We start from the raw sequence: 19,674 nt of genomic DNA on the forward strand, positions 1-19,674 counted from the left end.
CCAGATGTGGCTTTTTTGATGACTGCATCTGGCTCTCAGTGTCAGACTGTATATGACATTGCTTAACACGACACGTAATGAATAATTCCCCGGAAATGACAGTGTTAAAAATAACGTTCAAATAATAAAACATTCTCATGCATTTTAATCCATCCATCCATCCATCTTCTTCCGCTTATCCGAGGTCGGGTCGCGGGGGCAGCAGCCTAAGCAGGGAAGTCCAGACTTCCCTCTCCCCAGCCACTATGTCCCGAGGCGTTCCCAGGCCAGCCGGGAGACATAGTCTTCCCAACATGTCCTGGGTCTTCCCCGTGGCCTCCTACCGGTTGGACGTGCCCTAAACACCTCCCTAGGGAGGCGTTCGGGTGGCATCCCGACCAGATACCCGAACCACCTCATCTGGCTCCTCTCGATGTGGAGGAGCAGCGGCTTTATTTTGAGCTCCTCCCGGATGGCAGAGCTTCTCACCCTATCTCTAAGGGAGAGCCCCGCTACCCGGCGGAGGAAACTCATTTGGGCCGATTGTACCCGTGATCTTATCCTTTCAGTCATGACCCAAAGTTCATGACCATATGTGAGGATGGGAACGTAGATCGACCGGTAAATTGAGAGCTTTGCTTTCCGGCTCAGCTCCTTCTTCACCACAACGGATCGGTACAACGTCCAAATTACTGAACACGCCGAACCGATCTTCCTGTCGATCTCACGACCCACTCTTCCCTCACTCAAGAACAAGCATTTTAATCCATCCATCCGTTTTCTACCGCACCTGTTCAAGGTTGCGGGTGGCTCAGACAACCCCAGCTGTCCTTCGGGGTACAGGAGGGTCGCATTAATGGAAATAAGTATTTTATTTATAATTGGTTAGCTTCACTGCGATGAGATTGCGACTTGTCCGGGGTGTACCCCGACTTCCGCCCGATTGTAGCTGAGATAGGCACCGAATGAAATAAGCGGTAGAAAATGGATGGATGGATGAATGGTTAGCTTCAGAATAACAATGTTATTAAAAAGGATAAGAGACTTATTATACTCTAAAAATGTTTGTCTTACTTAAAAATGCACGCATTGTATTCAGTGTTAAAACAAATATTATATGGCTCTTACGGAAATTCATTTTACAATATTTGGATTTCATGGCTCTCTCAGCCAAAAAGGTTCCCGACCCCTGCTCTACAGAATCTCCTCTCTGGTCAACAAAAGCACCTTGAAGATTCTAGCGGGAACTCATTCAACCCTTTTTCGATAACGCTTGCACCTCCAAAACCCTCAAATCTAGACTCCAAACATCCCAGAATAAGCTAGTCCGGTTACTTTTAGACCTCCACCCCAGATCACACCTCACTCCAACCCACTTCTCCAAAGTGGGCTGGCTCAGGGTGGAGGACAGAGTAAAACAACTTGCACTGAGCCTCGTCTATAAAATCCGCTACACCTCCCTGATACCGAAGTACATGTCAAACTACTTCCTTTAAGGCCTACTGAAATGAGATTTTCTTATTTAAACGGGGATAGTAGGTCCATTCTATGTGTCATACTTGATCATTTCGCGATATTGCCATATTTTTGCTGAAAGGATTTAGTAGAGAACATCCACGATAAAGTTCGCAACTTTCGGTGCTAAGAGAAATGCCCTGCCTCTACCGGAAGTTGCAGACGATGACGTCACATGTTTGATGGCTCCTCACATATTCACATTGTTTTTAATGGGAGCCTCCACCAAAAAGAGCTATTTGGACCGAGAAAACGACAATTTCCCCATTAATTTGAGCGAGGACGAAAGATTCGTGTTTGAGGGTATTGATAGCGATGGACTAGAAAAAAAAAAGTAAAAAAAAAAAGAACGCAATTGCATTGGGACGGATTCCGATGTTTTTAGACACATTTACTAGGTTAATTCTGGGAAATCCCTTATCTTTCTATTGTGTTGCTAGTGTTTTAGTGAGTTTAATAATACCTGATAGTCGGAAGGGTGTCTCCACGGGTGTCTTGACGCGCACTGTGTCAGGGGAGTCGACGGCAGCTATGGACGGCACAAGCTCAGCTTTTCTCCAGTAAGAACTGACTTTTTAACCACAATTTTCTCACCAAAACCTGCTGGTTGACATGTGTTCGGGATCCATGTTCGCTTGACCGCGCTCTGATCCATAGGAAAGTTTCAACTCCAGGAATTTTAAACAAGGAATCACCGTGTGTTTGTGTGGCTAAAGGCTAAAGCTTCCCAACTCCATCTTTCTACTGTGACTTTTCCAATATTAATTGAACAAATTGCAGAAGATTCAGCAACACAGATGTCCAAAAAACTGTATAATTATGCCGTTAAAGCAGACGACATTTAGCTGTGTGTGCAGCGCTCATACTTCCTAAAAACCCGTGACGTCTTGCGTACACGTCATCATTACACAACGTTTCAAAGACGAAACTCCAGAGAAATTTAAAATTGTAATTTAGTAAACTAAAAATGCCGTATTGGCATGTGTTGCAATGTTAATATTTCATCATTGATATATAAACTATCAGACTGCGTGGTGGGTAGTAGTGGGTTTCAGTAGGCCTTTAACCGCCATAACCACAACACCAGGAGGAGCTCCACAAACCACGTTAAACCCAGATTCCGATCTAACAAAGGTCTTAACTCATTCTCTTTCTATGCCACATCAATGTGGAATGCACTCCCAGCAGGTGTAAAAGTAGGTGCATCTCTATATTCCTTCAAAACCGCTCTAAGACAACACCTCCAGGCAACTTCAACCCTCTGCTAACACCCCTCCTCCATTCACATCCCATCTCCCCGGATTGTAAATAACCTAATGTAAATGATCAAATGTACTTCTAATGTATTTACTTGCTCTTATGCTATCTGAACTCACTATGTTCTCTGCTGGCTGTACATATCCTACTGTAAGACCTACACTGTTTCAATGTCCATTTCTCTGTTGATGCAATTGTTGATGACTGAAGTACTGATATCAACCAAAGCTCCTCATCCCACCCCCCGGATTGTAAATAATGTAAATAATTCAATGTACATACTATGATGATTAACCTGTGTGATGACTGTATTATGCTGATAGTATGTATTTGTACCATGAATTGATTAACGTGGACCCCGACTTAAACAAGTTGAAAAAACTTATTCGGGTGTTACCATTTAGTGGTCAATTGTACGGAATATGTACTGTACTGTGCAATTTACTAATAAAAGTATCTATAAATCAATCAATCAAAAAAGACAAAAAGTCTCAATTATTAGATAAAAAGTCACAATTATATAGTTATTGTTATGAGACGAAAACTCATAGTTGTGAGATAAAGTCATTGTTACGAAATAAAAAGTCATTTCTATGAGATAAAAAGTCATAGTTATGAAAAAAAACCTTGAAGTTATGAGACAAAAAAGTAATTGTTCTGATCGATAAAAAAATCAAAGTATCGAGACAAAAAGTCATAGTTATGAGACACAAAGTCATCGTTGTGAATTAAAAATAAAATCATATTTATGAGATACCGTATTTCCTTGAATTGCCGCCGGGGCGCTAATGAATTTAAAACCTCTTCTCACTCCTGCGCTTACCAAAGGCATGCAGTAAAAGTAAGCATGCGCTAATTATTTTAAAACCTCTTCTAACTCCGGCACATACCAAAGGTATGCAGTAAAAATTTGAGCGTGATGTAAGCTTGGACCTTAAATCCTACTGAATAGCTCTTAATCTTCTTCCCTTTATGCGATTTCAAATTACCGGTATTGAAATCAGCCTCCTCCATTTTGAAAATGATGACAGTGGGAGTGTCCCTCATGAGGTCACGAGTTGGACCAGGCGATAATACTAAGCATGCGCTAATTATTTCAGGAAGCAAGTTTGACTCGGCAGTAATTCAAGGCAGGTGCATACTATATGCCCTGCGGCAATTCAAGGAAATATGGTAGTCATAATTATGAGATTCAAAGTCGAAATTTTGAGATAAAAAGTCATATTGAGGAAAAAAAGTCATACTCTTGAGACATAAAGGAAAAATTGAGGTAACAAAGTCATAATCATGATAGTCATTGTTATGAGACAAAAACTCAGACGTGAGGTAAAAAGTCCACCCATCCATCCATTTTCTACCGCTTATTCCCTTTGTGGTCGCGGCGGGGGAGGGGTGTGTGTGTGGGGGGGGTGGGGGGGGGCTGGTGCCTATCTCAGCTACAGGGCGGTATAGCTCGGTTGGTAGAGCAGCCGTGTCAGCAACTTGAGGGTTGCAGGTTGATCCCTGCTTCCGCCATCCTAGTCATTGCCGTTGTGTCCTTGGGCAAGACACTTTACCCACCTGCTCCCAGTACCACCCATACTGGTGTAAATGTAAAAATTTCATATTGGGTTTCACTATGTAAAGCGCTTTGAGTCAAATATAATTCACTTCACTTCACAATCGGGCGGAAAGCGGCATACACTCTGGACAAGTTGCCACCTCATCGCAGGGCCAACACAGATAGACAGACAACATTCACACTCACATTCACACACTAGGGCCAATTTAGTGTTGCCAATCAACCTATCCCCAGGTGCATGTCTTTGGAAGTGGGAGGAAGCCGGAGTACCCGGAGGGAACCCACGCAGTCACGGGGAGGACATGCAAACTCCACACAGAAAGATTGACCTTCGTATTGTGAGGCAGACGGACTAACCCCTCTTACACCATGAAGTCCGAGATAAAAAGTCATAGTTATGAGACAAAAAGTAATTTCTATGAGATAAAAAGTCATAGTTATGAAAAAAAACTCGAAGTTATGAGACAAAAAAGTAATTGTTATGAGATAAAACCTCTGAGTATTGAGACAAAAAGTCATAGTTATGAGACACAAAGTCATCGTTGTGAATGAAAAACAATCATATTTATGCGATAGTCATAATTATGAGACTCAAAGTCAAAATTTTGAGATGAAAAGTCACAACTATCAGATAAAACGAAATTATGAGATAAAAAGTCATACTTTAGAGACAAAAAGGAAAAATTGAGGTATGAAAGTCAATTATTATATAAATCATGATAGTGAAATAAGTCATAAGTATGAAAAAAGTCAAAATTGTGAGATAAAAAGTCATAATTGTCAGAATAAAAATTATAATTGTCAGCTAGTCGAAATTATGAGCTGAAAAGTCATATCGTCGGATAAAAAGTCATAATGAGAAAGAAAGTCATACTCTTGAGACATAAAAGGAAAAATTGAGGTAAGGAAGTCATAATCATGATAGTAGGGCTGCGAATCTTTCGGTGTCCCACCATTCGATTCAATATCGATTCTTGTGGTCACGATTCAATAATATATCGATTTTTTCGATTCAACGCGATTCTCGATTCAAAAACTATATTTTTCCCATTCAAAACGATTCTGTATTCATTCAATACATAGGATTTCAGAAGGATCTACCCCAGTCTGCTGACATGCTAGCAGAGTAGTAGTTTAAAAAAAAAAAAAAATTAAATAAAAAAAAAAAAAATCTTTTATAATTTTAAAGGACAATGTTTTATCAACTGATTGCAATAATGTAAATTTGTTTTAACTATTGAACGAACCAAAAATATGACTTATTTTATCTTTGTGAAAAAAGTGTCGTCAAGCTTATGAGATGCGATGCAAGTGTGAGCCACTGCGACACTATTGTTCTTTTAATTTTTTTTTATATATGTCTAATGATAATGTCAATGAGGGATTTTTAATCACTGCTACGCTGAAATTTTAACTAATATTGACACTGTTGTTGATAATATTCATTTTTGTTTCACTACTTTTGGTTTGTTCTGTGTCGTGTTTGTGTCTCCTCTCAATTGCTCTGTTTATTGCAGTTCTGAGTGATGCTGGGTCAGGTTTGGTTTTGGAATTGGATTGCATTGTTATGGTATTGCTGTGTAGTGGTTTGTTGGATTGAAAAAAAAAAAATGGCACTTTCGGAGGTGCGTCAGGCAGTAATGCCCTGCAAGGGTTAACTTGTGCTTACATCTTTAAAAATGAGAATCGATTCTGAATCGCACAACGTATTCGAATCAATTTTTCCCACACCCCTACATCCCTACATGATAGTCATTGTTATGAGACAAAAACTCAGACGTGAGATAAAAAGTCCATCCATCCATCCATTTTTCTCCCGCTGATTCCCTTTGGGGTCGCTGGTGCCTATCTCAGCTACAGGGCGGTATAGCTCGCTTGGTAAAGCGGCTGTGCCAGCAACTTCAGGGTTGCAGGTTTGATCCCCGCTTCCGCCATCCTAATCACTGCCGTTGTGGCCTTGGGCAAGACACTTTACCCACCTGCTCCCAGTGCCACCCACACTGGTTTAAATGTAAAAATTACATATTGGGTTTCACTAGGTTTCATTCACTAGAGAAAAAGCGCTATATAAATATATTCACTTCACAATGGGGCGGAAGGCGGTGTACACCCAGGACAAGTCACCACCTCATCGCAGGGCCAATAGACAACATTCAGACTCACATTGACACACTAGGGCCAATTTAGTATTGCCAATCAACCTATCCCCAGGTGCATGTCTTTGGAAGTGGGAGTACCCGGAGGCAACCCATACAGTCAAACGCCACACAGAAAGATCCCGAACCCGGGATTGAACCCCAGACTACTCAGAACCTTCGTATTGTGAGGCAGACGCACGAACCCCTCTTCCACCGTGAAACCCGAGATAAAAAGTCATAGTGACGAAATAAAAAGTCATTGCTATGAGATAAAAAAGTCATAGAAATAAAAACTCGAAGTTATGAGACAAAAGGTAATTGTTATGAGATAAAACCTCTAAGTATTGAGACAAAAAGTCATAATTATTAAGAACAAAGTCATCGTTGCGAATTAGAAAAAAACATATTTATGAGATAGTCATAATTATGAGATTCACAGTCGAAATTTTGAGATTAAAGTCATAACTATGCGATAAAACGGAATGAGATAGAATGTCATAATTTTGAGACAAAAAGTAAACATTTAGGTATGTAAGTCATAATTATATAACTCATAATAGTGAGATTAGTCATAATTATGAAAAAAGTCAAAATTGTGAGATAAAAAGTCAGAGTTGTGAAATGAAAAATCATATTTATGAGATCGTCATAATTATGATATTCAAAGTCGAAATATTTAGATGAAGTCATGAATGTCAGCTAAAAAGTCATAATTATGAGATAAAGTCATAATTATGAGATGAAAAATCATAATTGTCAGATTAAAAGTCATAATTGTCAACTAGTCAAAATTATGAGATAGTCGAAATTATGAGATGAAAAGTCATATTGTCGGATAAAAAGTTATAATTATGAGATAAAACGAAATTATGAGATTAAAAATCATAATTGTCAGATTAAAAGTCATAATTATGAGATAAAGTCGAAATTATGAGATGAAAAGTCATGGTCAGATAAAGTCATAATTATGAGATGAAAAATCATAATTGTCAGATTAAAAGTCATAATTGTCAACTAGTTATAATTATGAGATAAAACGAAATTATGAGATGAAAAATCATAATTGTCAGATTAAAAGTCATAATTGTCAGCTAGTCAAAATTATGAGATAGTCGAAATTATGAGATGAAAAGTCATATTGTCGGATAAAAAGTCATAATTATGAGATAAAGTCGAAATTATGAGATGAAAAATCATGGTCAGATAAAGTCATAATTATGAGATGAAAAATCATAATTGTCAGATTAAAAGTCATTATTGTCAACTAGTCAAAATGATGAGATAGTCGAAATTATGAGATGAAAAGTCATATTGTTGGATAAAAAGTCATAATTATCAGATAAAACGAAATTATGAGATTAAAAATCATAATTGTCAGATTAAAAGTCATAATTGTCAGATAGTCAAAATTATGAGATAGTCGAAATTATGAGATGAAAAGTCATATTGTCGGATAAAAAGTCATAATTATGAGATAAAACGCAATTATGAGATAAAAAGTCATACTTTTGAGACAAAAGGGAAAAATTGAGGTAAGAAAGTCATAATTATGATATAAATCACAATAGTGAAATAAGTCATAATTATGAAAAAAGTCGAAATTGTGAGATAAAAAGTCCTAGTTGTGATGTGTTATGTCTCATAATTATGAGACAAAAACTCAGTCATGAGACACAAAGTCATAGTTGTAAAATAAAAAATCATATTCATGAGAGTCATAATTATGAGATTCAAAGTCGAAATTCGAGATGAATTCATAATTGTCAGCTAAAAAGTCATACGTTTGAGATAAAGCAGAAATTATGAGGGGAAGTCATAATTGTCAGGTAAAAAGTCATAAATGTCAAGTCCTAATTATGAAATGAAAAATCTAAATTATGACAAAAAGTCAACTGTAAGATAAAAAGTCATAATTAGGTATAAATCATAATTATAAGATAAGTCACAATTATGGTAAAAAGTCAAAATTGTGAGATAATCATAATTATGACAATGTCAATTGTGAGATAAAAAAAATAAATAAATTATGAGATAGAAAGTAATAATTATGAAATAAAAAGTCCAACATGTGAAATACAGCTATAAACATGAGGCAAGTAATTTTTTGAGAGAAAAAAGTCGAACATTTGACACAAAGTCTTAATTATGATAAAAAGTCGAAATTGGGAGGTAAATCATAACTATTAGATTAAATGCGAAATTATAAAAAAAAAGTTATGAGTTAAAAAGTCAAAATGATGAAATAAAGTCACAATTAAATAAAAAGTTGAGATTTAAACCCCACCTTCCGCCCGATTGTAGCTGAGATAGGCGCCAGCGCCCCCCGCGACCCCAAAAGGGAATAAGTGGTAGAAAATGGATGGATGGATGACTGCAAATACCGTTTTGAGTAACCCTCAAACATGTCCTGCCACTGTGACTGTTGTGTGAAGTATCTCACCATTTCCACTTTTGATCTCATCTTTACTTTTTATTCCACAATACTACTACTAATAATTTATAAGATCATTTCAACTTTTTAACCTCATGATTTTGTGCTTCTATAGTACCGCTCGCTTATTATCCGTCATGCCCCCCCTTTCACTACCGAGAACTAAATATTTATTCATCCATCGCAGTGGTTCTCAAACTTTTTTCACTGAGTACCATCTCAAAAGAAAGTTAGCTCTCAAAGTACCACCATTAAAATACAGGAGCATAACAGGCCTAAGTATTCATTAAATACATTTCATAGTTTTGGTCACTGTAACATTACACAGATGGAGCCCACATACCACAGTTTGAGAATCACTGATCTATTTGTATGTGTCAAGCTAGTTGCTTGCTCAAAATAGTTTTAGTCTACGAAATGAAATATATACCCTAATTACAGGGGTGTCCCGATCCTACATTGATATCAGGTATTGTTCCGATATCAATAAAAAAGTAGTACCAGTTTATATCCGCTTGCATGCAAAATGTCCGATACAGGCTAAGCGCTTCAATACAAGCAGTCCTGCAGCGTGCTTACTACTGGACAACTAGTTAACATCTAAATATCCTCCAATAAACACACAATTCCATCTATTTTACTCAAGTAATTTACAAACGGTAAATATGCTAGAGCTAGCAGCTACACAATAGCACACAAGCTATACATTCGTAATATTTAATTGCAGTGTAAAACGGCACATTTGCCCATATAAAGAAGTATCAAATATTTATTGTTGCATATTACCGTAAGATTCAAAGTGTCAGTAACAAACGTGTCCGCATTATTCAACTTTCCGTGTCTTGAGCTTAACTTCAGTATAGTGGCCACTTTAAAATCAATAAAAAAAAACTATTACCACTTCAATTTAAAAGACAGCACACATACTCACAATTGTTCCCAGTTTAAATAATTTTACTTGATCAAGCCTTTTCTAGTGTTCCACACTACAGAACAAAAGTAGGATTCGTATTGATTAATATTGGTATCGGACAATACTCACGGGTCCAGTATCGGAAGTGAAAGGTTCGTATCGGGACACCCCTACTTAAAATCCAAAGGATTAATTTGAGCAGTGCTACCCTCCATCTGGGGGCTTGTGTATCATTCTAGCATGACTAAAGATGCTAATACCGGAAGTCTGCCTAATAAATGATAAATAAATAAATGGGTTGTACTTGTATAGCGCTTTTCTACCTTCAGGGTACTCAAAGCGCTTTGACACTACTTCCACATTTACCCATTCACACACACATTCACACACTGATGGAGGGAGCTGCCATGCAAGGCGCTAACCAGCACCCATCAGGAGCAAGGGTGAAGTGTCTTGCTCAGGACACAACAAGGTTGGTACTAGGTGGGGATTGAACCAGGGACCCTCGGGTTGCGCACGGCCACTCTCCCAATGCACCACGCCGTCCCCAGACTCCTCACCAGGGGCGAGGGCGCTAAGAGGAAGCCAGAGTGCCTGGAGAGAACCCACACAAGCACGGGGGAGAACATGCAAACCATGACTATTACACAGACTGGGTATTAGTATTCATTAATGACAGTTTTCACACAAAGTTATTAAGGCTTTCATTTATTTCCCCGCAACAACGTCCTGTTGCCTCCAAAGTAAAACCACCATAGAGATTCTCATTAGACGTCTATTATTAAAACACAGTTATACAGAACGAGTGCAAACAATCACAAATTGCATCTTATATACAGCAAGTATATATTATTATTAAGATGTTTTTTTGTTTTTTTAGAGAATTCATTTGCGCGACATTTTGGTAGCTGGAGAAAACTAATCGACAAAAAAAACAAATAGAAATTCTAGGCACTCCTCTTGTAACTGCCTCGTGATTCCCGACAAACAACCACGTCTTTAATGTACATAATTTACAGTATTTTAGAAAAGCGCTTGGGAATTTTAACGTTGAACCATCGTACAGTGCTTTTAAATAGTCAAGGTGTACATCAGCAGCGATGTGCGGATTGTCGCTGACGTACGTTTTTTTCAAATTTCAAGCGAGAACGAACAGGATGAAAAAGCTCGGACACGATGCGAACGTAATAGAGACACGCTTTTACAGGCCACGTGTGGGTCAAAAAGGCATATTGGCCATACCGCCGGGGCCGTAACCAATGGGGCTTTCCAGGGACATTCCCCGCTGTCTGAGGGTCTGGGGTCCCACCATTCCCGTCTGTGCATGGGCAGGGCCCATCATGGCCCCCTGAGGGGACATCAAAGGAGCCTGGGGGCCGAAGGGATCTCCCGGCATGGGCATGCTTCGCTGCTTGGCCTGCATCATCATGGCGTTCTGCCGTGCCATCAGACTGTGCTGGTGCTGCTGGGATGTCATCAGTCCGGGGTACGGGTTGGAGGGATGCTGGAGAAGACTGTTGGCCATCATGGCTTGCTGTTGCTGAAGCTGGGGACCCATGGGGACTGTCCTTGCCATCATATGCCCAGGGGGGCACATGGGCCCCATGCCGGCACCAGGCATCATTCCCCTGGCATTCCCAGAAATGACACCCATGCTCGGGCCGAGTCCACCATGTGCGGGGTGGGGCGACATCTGCTGCTCAGCCATCATGTTCTGTAAATTGGCCAAGTGGGGGTTGGATGAGGAGATGCCGCCATGCGGGGGGCCGGAGGAAGACAAGTGTTTGAGGAGCTGTTGGGGAGAAGGGTGCTGCGACGCCGAGCCCTGGTGCGGTTCACTCTTGGGGAAATACTGCAGAGTGCTGCTGGGCTTATCAGATGGAATGATGCGGGAGAGGTCAAACTCAGGGATCCCTGAATGAGTGGGTCGGATGACTTCGCTCAGATCCGGACCGTCTCTCATGGGCAGAGAGAAGGACTCGTGGCGTTGGTGAGGGTCTTTACTAAGCAGGTGCAGCTGCTGAGGCGGCAGAAGATCCTCACTGGACTGAGGGAAGTTCTGCGACATTCTCCCCATAGGTGAACGCATGCGCCCGTGAGACGACGGGTGCATGCGGGCGAAAGCGGCAATTTGGTTTTGAGACATGGGCGAAACATTGCAACGGCTCAGTTCATCACTTCCTCCTCCCATCATGGCCGAATTCATGAGCGGTAGGCCCATTTGGTTTGGGGAAGACAACACAGGCTCTGAGGCATCATGGGACAACTGCTGTGGACCTTGGCTTGGAAGTCCCAAGGGGCTTTGAGAATCACTGTGGGCACCAATGGAGCTCTGGGAGACTAGTATCTGGGAAGTTGGAGGGTTCCCCATGCCGCCTGTTGGAATAACAAAAAGCCGCGTTCGAATATGAGTTGCAAGCAATATTCACAGTCATATAATAGCCTTTGTGTTCATACCTCCGATGCTGACGCCGGGCAGAAGAGGTCGATCAGGCATCATCTCGTCATCGGAAGTCGCAATGGTCTTGATCGCATCGTGGTAAAGAGGAGTTGTACTGGGAAGGGCGTACTTGGACATCTGGGACATGATCAGTGACAAGGGGTTCTGTGACGACGCGGCATCAGGGGTAGAGTTGGAACTTCTTGGGGGTAGTGCTCGCCCTGCAAAGGACAAGAATTAAGCCACAGAAATAATAAAAGACAGATTAATTACAACCTATGACATTTTTGACTGTACCCGTCTCAGGATGACTTCCCCCGTTGCCGGTTACCCTGCCAACAGTCGGACCACCTGGACTTGACGGAGCTGTTTTAGGAGACATCCATGCAGGAGAGGCCATGGCCATAGCTGGGGACTTGAGTCGTCCAGGAGAGACCGACGGGGAGTGCAACTCGTGGTTAGAAGACCCCATTATCTGGGGGGACTTCAGGGAAGAAGAGCAAGGTGTCCCTGCGCCAGAGGCCGGCTGAAGAGGAGGGTGAGGGCCTACGGGGCCGATAATGGAGGGAGACTTCTGCCCTGGAGCAGATGGAGATGAAAGATGAGCTGGTGCTTCTCGGTTTAGAGATGGAGAATTTAACTGATGAGGATGCTGCAGTGATGGAGAGGCCAGTGGGTGAACTTTGACTGATAGGTCGGTAGGATGCCGTGGACCGGGACCCACCCCTCTCAGGTCTCCGATGATTGGCATATGACTGAGGCGTGATGTACCTCCCATCTGATTACGACCCTCTTGCTCGGGTCCAAACATCTCAGGACCGGGCAGTTGAGAATATGGCCCCTCACTCGGTCCACTAGAGAAAGGGCCTTGAGTTGGAAAACGAAAGGGTCCATCAGGTCCGGGCACCATTCCCATATTTCTTCTTTCGATTTGTGAAGCCCGTATTCTTGCTATCTCTCCGGGACTGAAAAAGTCACTTAAAGCCCCACCTCGTCCAGCCACTCTTCTGAGCTTTTGAGATAGAGTCATGTGCTGCTGCTGAATATTCATTTGCGGGTTCATGTTTATTGAGAGGTTGCCCCCTAGAGGAGAGTCCATTAGGTCTCTGATCTGAGGCCCCCCTCCAGGAGAGCCCATCATTTCCCGTGAACCAGGAAAATCCATAGGATCCCCTTGGTTGGAAGGTGGACCCCGGCCCATACCCAAATTGGAGAAGTCTGGGCCCCCAGGATTATCCATAATTCTGGAGCCCTGTTGCTGCTGTGCAATCAATCGTTCAATTTCAAACCTAGAAAGCCCTTGCACCTTCCGTTTCTCAGCGATGCGAAACAATTCCTCCCGGGTTAAGAGTTCTGAGTCTTCCTGCAAGTGCTGAGGAGGATAGCAACCTGTAAACGAAACTCCGCCATCCACGTTGTTGGACATGTTCTCGAGCCAAATCCCTCTGGATGACCTTTGCGGTCCGAGTCCATCAACAGATAAAAGTCCTCCTGGACTGCCGGGAAACCCCCCTCCACCTGCTGGACCCCTCTGCACCTGTGCTAAGAACTTTGGACGACCAGGTCCTTCTTGATGCATGCCCGTCAGTCGCACATTTCCTGGCATTCCTCCACCCATCATATTTCCAGAACCCCATTGTTGATCTCCAGGCTTGCTGTGATAGGGCGGAGGCGGTCCTCTCATCATCATTGGACCTCCATGCATCCCCATCTCAGTCATCATTCTAAAGTGCTGAGGATTTTGGATTTCCTGTTGCCTCCTCTTTTCTTGGTAGTATTCTTCTTGGAGTTTACGCCACGCAATTTGTTCTGGGGTCAGCCCTTCCAGTCCAAATAAGGGACCCATGTCAAGGCCAGGTGAAGACATCTGATGATGAGGATGCTGCTGTGGCAGATTGTGGTGAGGCTCCATTTCGGGGCTGTCCGTGGCAGCACCTAGCGATTGCGTTTGCGACATTATGGACTGCAGTGGTTCTTCAAACTTCTTCATGGCCCCCATGGAGGCCAAGGCCGAGAGTGCCATGCTACTAGTGCTGCAATCTCCAGTGTTGGTACTGTTATCACCATCACCGAGGACAGAAACTCGGTCAGTACTACTGCTGTGAACTACGGTGGAAGCGTTATTGGGGAGATGACTGCTGGGGCCTCCTGTGTCGCCGGGGCCTCCTGTGTCGCCGGGGCCTTCTCTTACTCCAGTGCGTAGAAACAGCCTTTCTATGTCTCTCAGTGTCTGCAAAGAGCGCTCCCGGTGTTCCAGCTGCTCCTTGGAAAGACTGCCAGCATTCCTCTGACCTGTGTCGCTCTGTAAATGTGCAGACAGGATGGAAGGACTCCCCGACGGAGAGAGAGTAGCAACCGGAAGACCTTCGCTGTGTACAGTTCCTGAAACTGGTCCAACGGGCGTGGCTGTGCCGTCTCCCTCTGGCCTCCTTGAGAGAACGCAGTTACTGGTCGACAGGCCGCCAAGTCTGGTCTGAGGGGAGTCATTATCAGAGCGGCCAGCAGTTGTCTGTGTTCGTGCCGCGAACAAGGGGGCCGCGCCTCCTGTTGACACGGGCTGTGGGGTTCCACTTTTGGATTTAGGGGTGCCCGTGGGTGGTGACGAGCTGGAGTTCACCTTCTCCAGGACCCTCCCCGGTTGGTAACCCTTTGTTGGACAGAAACAAGTGTAAAGGGATATTGAAAACTGTTTTAATAATTACATGACATTAATTTTTCATCAGTATCACTACTATTATATAAAATAAATATGGTATATTATAGTAACAGTCATCCCTTACTAAATCGCACTTCAAAGTTTACACGATAATTAAAGGGGTACTGCACTTTTTGGGGGAATTTTGCCAATCATTCTATTATATGTTTTTATTATTTTTATGCATTCTACGCCGTAAAAATATGACAACTAAGAATGCAGCTAGCGGGTGTACACTATTGTGTCCTCCAAAAACACCCCAAAACCAGCAACAATACTCCATTCATATGTCGTGACATAAATATTAAAGTATTCCCGATTTTGTTATTATAAGCGCTAATGCCGAGGCACTACTTTTAGCAGTACCGTGACCACAGAGAGCTAACTAGCTCACACTGCTATATAAACATTTTGAGCTGCTGCATTGCCTCTGAATTCTAGAGTATGAATCATGTCTTCCTTAGTAAAACGTTGTAGACACAAACCGAGAAGTTGGTCAACTTTGACATTCAACGTAGACCCTGAGATGGCGAGAAAGACACAAAAAAACTTTTTGGTGTCAACTTTTTTTTTATTTTTTTTTTACTTGTGTGAGAATTATAATCAATTCCTTATCCAAACGGGAAGATACAAACATCCCATTAGTCGGCATCACAGTGAGAGCAGACATTGTAGTGGTTGTTTAATATGTCAGTAGTGTGTATTTTTTGTTTAGCATTTAGCAATAATGCAACTTGCTGGATCTGTAGGTTCATCCTCCTTATATTCAGGCTCGATAATAGAAGTTTCTGGATCATCATTTGTCCCAAAGTAGTCTTTGTTGTCTTTCATGAAGTCTGCCATGACTAGTAGTAGTGTTGTTGTTGAAGGAAAAAAAGAAAAGTTGTGATGCGTTTCTGAAATTAGTACGCTGTCGTAAGATAAAAGTAAGAAAAATATGTAAATATTACATGTTATTATGAATGTTACTACATTACATATGTACTTAGAGCATGTATATAAACATTGATGGAGGTTTTTGGATGTTTTGAGAGTGTTTTATAGGCGAAATAGAGTGAACTCCATTAACTCTTGTGTTAGCTGACTCTTGCTAGCTTTTATTTACAAGTTAGTTAAAGAAAAGAAAAACATGTATTTGTGTCTTCATTAGAATTGTGCATGATAGACAAAGTTCTAAAATAAACCTTTTCAAGCATAAAATGACTCAATGTACTAAATAAATCAATACAGTATTAATGGCCACCACATGAGACTGAACCAATCAGATTGCACCGCTCAGTATAGTGGCCACTGATTGGCTCAGCCTCAGGCAAGATCCAGTCCCGTCTGTTTTTTTCTCTCGTGTTTATACTGAAAATTATTTGCCACTTGCCAAGATTTAAATGTTTTTATTTCTAGAAATGTCCCTAGTTATTTACTTCTTTATCATTATCTTAATTTTAGCATCAATCATATTTTGTCTATTTAGTTTAAAAATGTTAAAATTGAGAACTATTTAAATAAGATACTTTGGCTTCCTCTACATAGGAAATTTTGTTGAAAGATTCTGCAAGATCCCGAGGATGTTTAATTTAGGAATTGCAAGTGGAATATTGCTTGTTTTCAGAATAAATTACTTGTTTATTGCGTTAACGTCAAGCTAATTTCTAGATATGCAAATCTTAATTCAGGATGTCTTATCAAGTAAAATGGTCACGGACAACTAATTTCACTAGTTTTTAGTATTTAAAAACCCCCACTAAAATCTAGTCTATTTATCTTAGAATTTGTCAGCTCTATTTTTTTTAATTTTTTTTACAGTGTATGACTTATTTTCTTCCATAATGCCTACTATATTGGATTAAAGCAGTGCTTCTTAATCACAGGGCCGGGGGCCCATTGTAGGGCCGCAAGCACCCCCTAGAGCAGTGATTCTCAACCTTTTTTCAGTGATGTACACCTGTGAACATTTTTTTAAATTCAAGTACTCCCTAATCACAGCAAAGCATTTTTGGTTGAAAAAAAAAGAGACAAAGAAGTAAAATACAGCACTATTTCATCAGTTCCTGATTTATTCAATTGTATAAGAGTGCAAAATATTGCTCATTTGTACTAGTCTTTCTTGAACTATTTGGAAAAAAAGATTTAAAAATAATTAAAAACTTAGTGAAAAATAAACAAGTGATATAATTATAATTAAAGATTTCTACACATAGAAGTAATCATCAATTTAAAGTGCCCTCTTTGGGGATTGTAATAGAGATCCATCTGGATTAATGAACTTAATTTTAAACATTTCTTCACAAAAAAATAAATCTTTAACATCAATATTTATGGAACATGTCCACAAAAAATCTAGCTGTCAACACTGACTATTGCATTGTTCCATTTCTTTTCACAGTTTATGAAATAACATTCATATTTTGCTGATGTATTATTCAATAAATATATTTATAAAGGATTTTTGAATTGTTGCTATTTTTAGAATATTTAAAAAAAATCTCACGTTCCCCCTTCGCATACCTTCAAGTACCCCCAGGGTACACATACCTCATTTGAGAACCACTGTTCTAGAGGGCCACCAAAAATATGTTTCTCAGTTGTGGCCTGTATTGGCCGCAGCTGTACTTAGTTGAAATACACTTTTCCAACACTTGTGGCAGTAATGACAATATCAAACAAACAGAAGAAGTTTAGAGCTTTAGTTATAGGAGTTTCTGAAGCGCAAAAAAACCTCAAGTGGTGAAGCTGTATTTTCATTTGCACTTTAATTTGTTGACAGTTTATTTTAAAACCATACTCACTATTAATTTAGTTTATATGTTTTAGCACTGCATAATCGTATGTACATTTATTTTTCATTAGTTCAGTCCCTGCTTTTGGTTTCACTTTTCATGCTTTCATATCACTTGACAAGCTCTATAATGTTAAACTAAGTAGGTTAGATGTCATACTTGAATATGATTAAAAGTGTTAAGAGTTATTATTTGAGTGTGCTCCAAGGCCCCCTGTAGTGGAAGCGTTGGGCTCCAAAGGTAAAAAGGTCACGAACCCCTGGATTAAAGAGTGTAAGGTGACTATGTGGGTGCTAATTTATGCCTCGAGAATTCTGACAATGTAAAAATAAAAACAACAAAATTTAAAAGGTTCGTTACCAGGTTTTTAACGAACAATCAGGCCCGGAACTACTTAACGGCAATAAACAAACGCTTTACTGCATTATTATTAGAGATGTCCGATAATATCAGACTGCGGATATTATCGGCCGATAACTGCTTTAAAATGTAATATCGAAAATGATCAGTATCTGTTTAAAAAATTAAAATTTACGACTTTTTAAAAAGCCGCTGTATGGAGCAGTTGTGTCTCCCAGTCAGCGGCCTCTCTCCTCTCGCACACACAACACAGGAGTTGCAGCACGATTGCAGCATGAGAAGTTTACTGGCAACGCTTAAAGACCCCATCAAACCGCCGCGAGCCGAGCATAACAACAACAAGAGTGTGTTGTTGCTGGTGCTGTAGGCGTGGCTAACAAGCAAGCTCGCTCGGTGACTGACTAACGACATGGTTTGGGATTATTTTAAAGTGTCTCGGACGGATAAAAGACTGGCAATTTGCAATGACAGCAAAAAGTTGGTTACGCGAAGAGGAACCAAGACGTCTTCCTTTAATACCAGCAATTTGATCTCTTACTTCTTCAAGAATCATAAGGATATACACACTGAATACAAGCGGAAGATGGATGTAAAGCAAACAGTGAAAAAAAGTAGTACCACACAGTTGTCGGTTGAAGACTTCAAGGCGAAAGCCCACGTTGTGGTAAGGACAACGCACACAGTATGGCAAAAGCCACGGTCGAGCTTGGTGTGGCTAGTCTGCCCTGCATGGCTCACACTTTGCAGCTTGCAGTGAACATAGGTGCCCTGTCTCAATGCAGCATTTCAGAAGCTCTGGCTGACTGCTAGGCCACTTCAAGCACTCAGCACTAGCTTGCAGCACATTTTTGTTACTCATACAAATATGTTTGGGCTCCGTCCGCCTTGCTCTGTTTATAATTTCCTGTTTTACAGTATGCCAGGCAGTCTTGCACTAAAGGAAGACTATGTTATTGTGTACTTTATTACTCTAGTATACTCTTGACTGAAGCTGTGTGCCTACATTGATTTTGTAGTTGCTGTTTTGAGGCATGTTTAAAAAAAATAAGAAATAATGCACTTTGTGAGAGTCTATGTATAGTACTTCCAATAGTTGTAGTGGGTCTCAGGGAGAGCATGTCCCAAATTTCAAGCTGCTGTTTTCAGGCATGTTAAAACAAATAATGCACTTTGTGACTTCAATAATAAATATGGCAGTGCCATGTTGGCATTTTTTCCATAACTTGAGTTGATTTATTTTGAAAAACTTTGTTTCATTGTTTAACGCATCCAGCGGGGCGTCACAACAAATTTAGGCATAATAATGTGTTAATTCCACGACTGTATACAGGTATATCGGTATCGGTTGATATTGGAATCGGTAATTAAGAGTTGGATAATATGGGAATATCGGAGATCGGCAAAAAAGCCATTATCGGACATCTCTATTATTATACAGTACGCTTAAAAAATAAGTGAAGTGAATTATATGTATATAGCGCTTTTTCTCTAGTGACTCAAAGCACTTTACATTGTGAAACCCAATATCTATGTGACTTTTAAACCAGTGTGTGTGGCACTGGGAGCAGGTGGGTAAAGTGTCTTGTCCAAGGACACAACGACAGTGACTAG

The 19,674-nt window shown here is 40.7% G+C and overlaps 1 protein-coding gene across 1 annotated transcript in view; it reads right to left on the reverse strand.

The window, feature by feature from the left end:
• Nucleotides 1–10,486: 10,486 nt before the first annotated feature.
• The window catches only part of bcl9l (bcl9 like), a 70,206-nt gene continuing 61,018 nt past the window's right edge, over nt 10,487–19,674 (reverse strand). The window contains exons 7-9 of the mRNA XM_061877851.1: nt 12,532–14,881; nt 12,252–12,455; nt 10,487–12,170 (exon numbers count right to left, since the gene is read on the reverse strand). Of these exons, the coding sequence (XP_061733835.1) occupies nt 11,014–12,170; nt 12,252–12,455; nt 12,532–14,881 (3,711 nt within the window). The 3' untranslated portion in view covers nt 10,487–11,013. The remainder of the gene's footprint in view (nt 12,171–12,251; nt 12,456–12,531; nt 14,882–19,674) is intronic.

This window comes from Nerophis ophidion, linkage group LG18 (assembly GCF_033978795.1).
Source record: "Nerophis ophidion isolate RoL-2023_Sa linkage group LG18, RoL_Noph_v1.0, whole genome shotgun sequence".
Taxonomy (NCBI): Eukaryota; Metazoa; Chordata; class Actinopteri; order Syngnathiformes; family Syngnathidae; genus Nerophis; species Nerophis ophidion.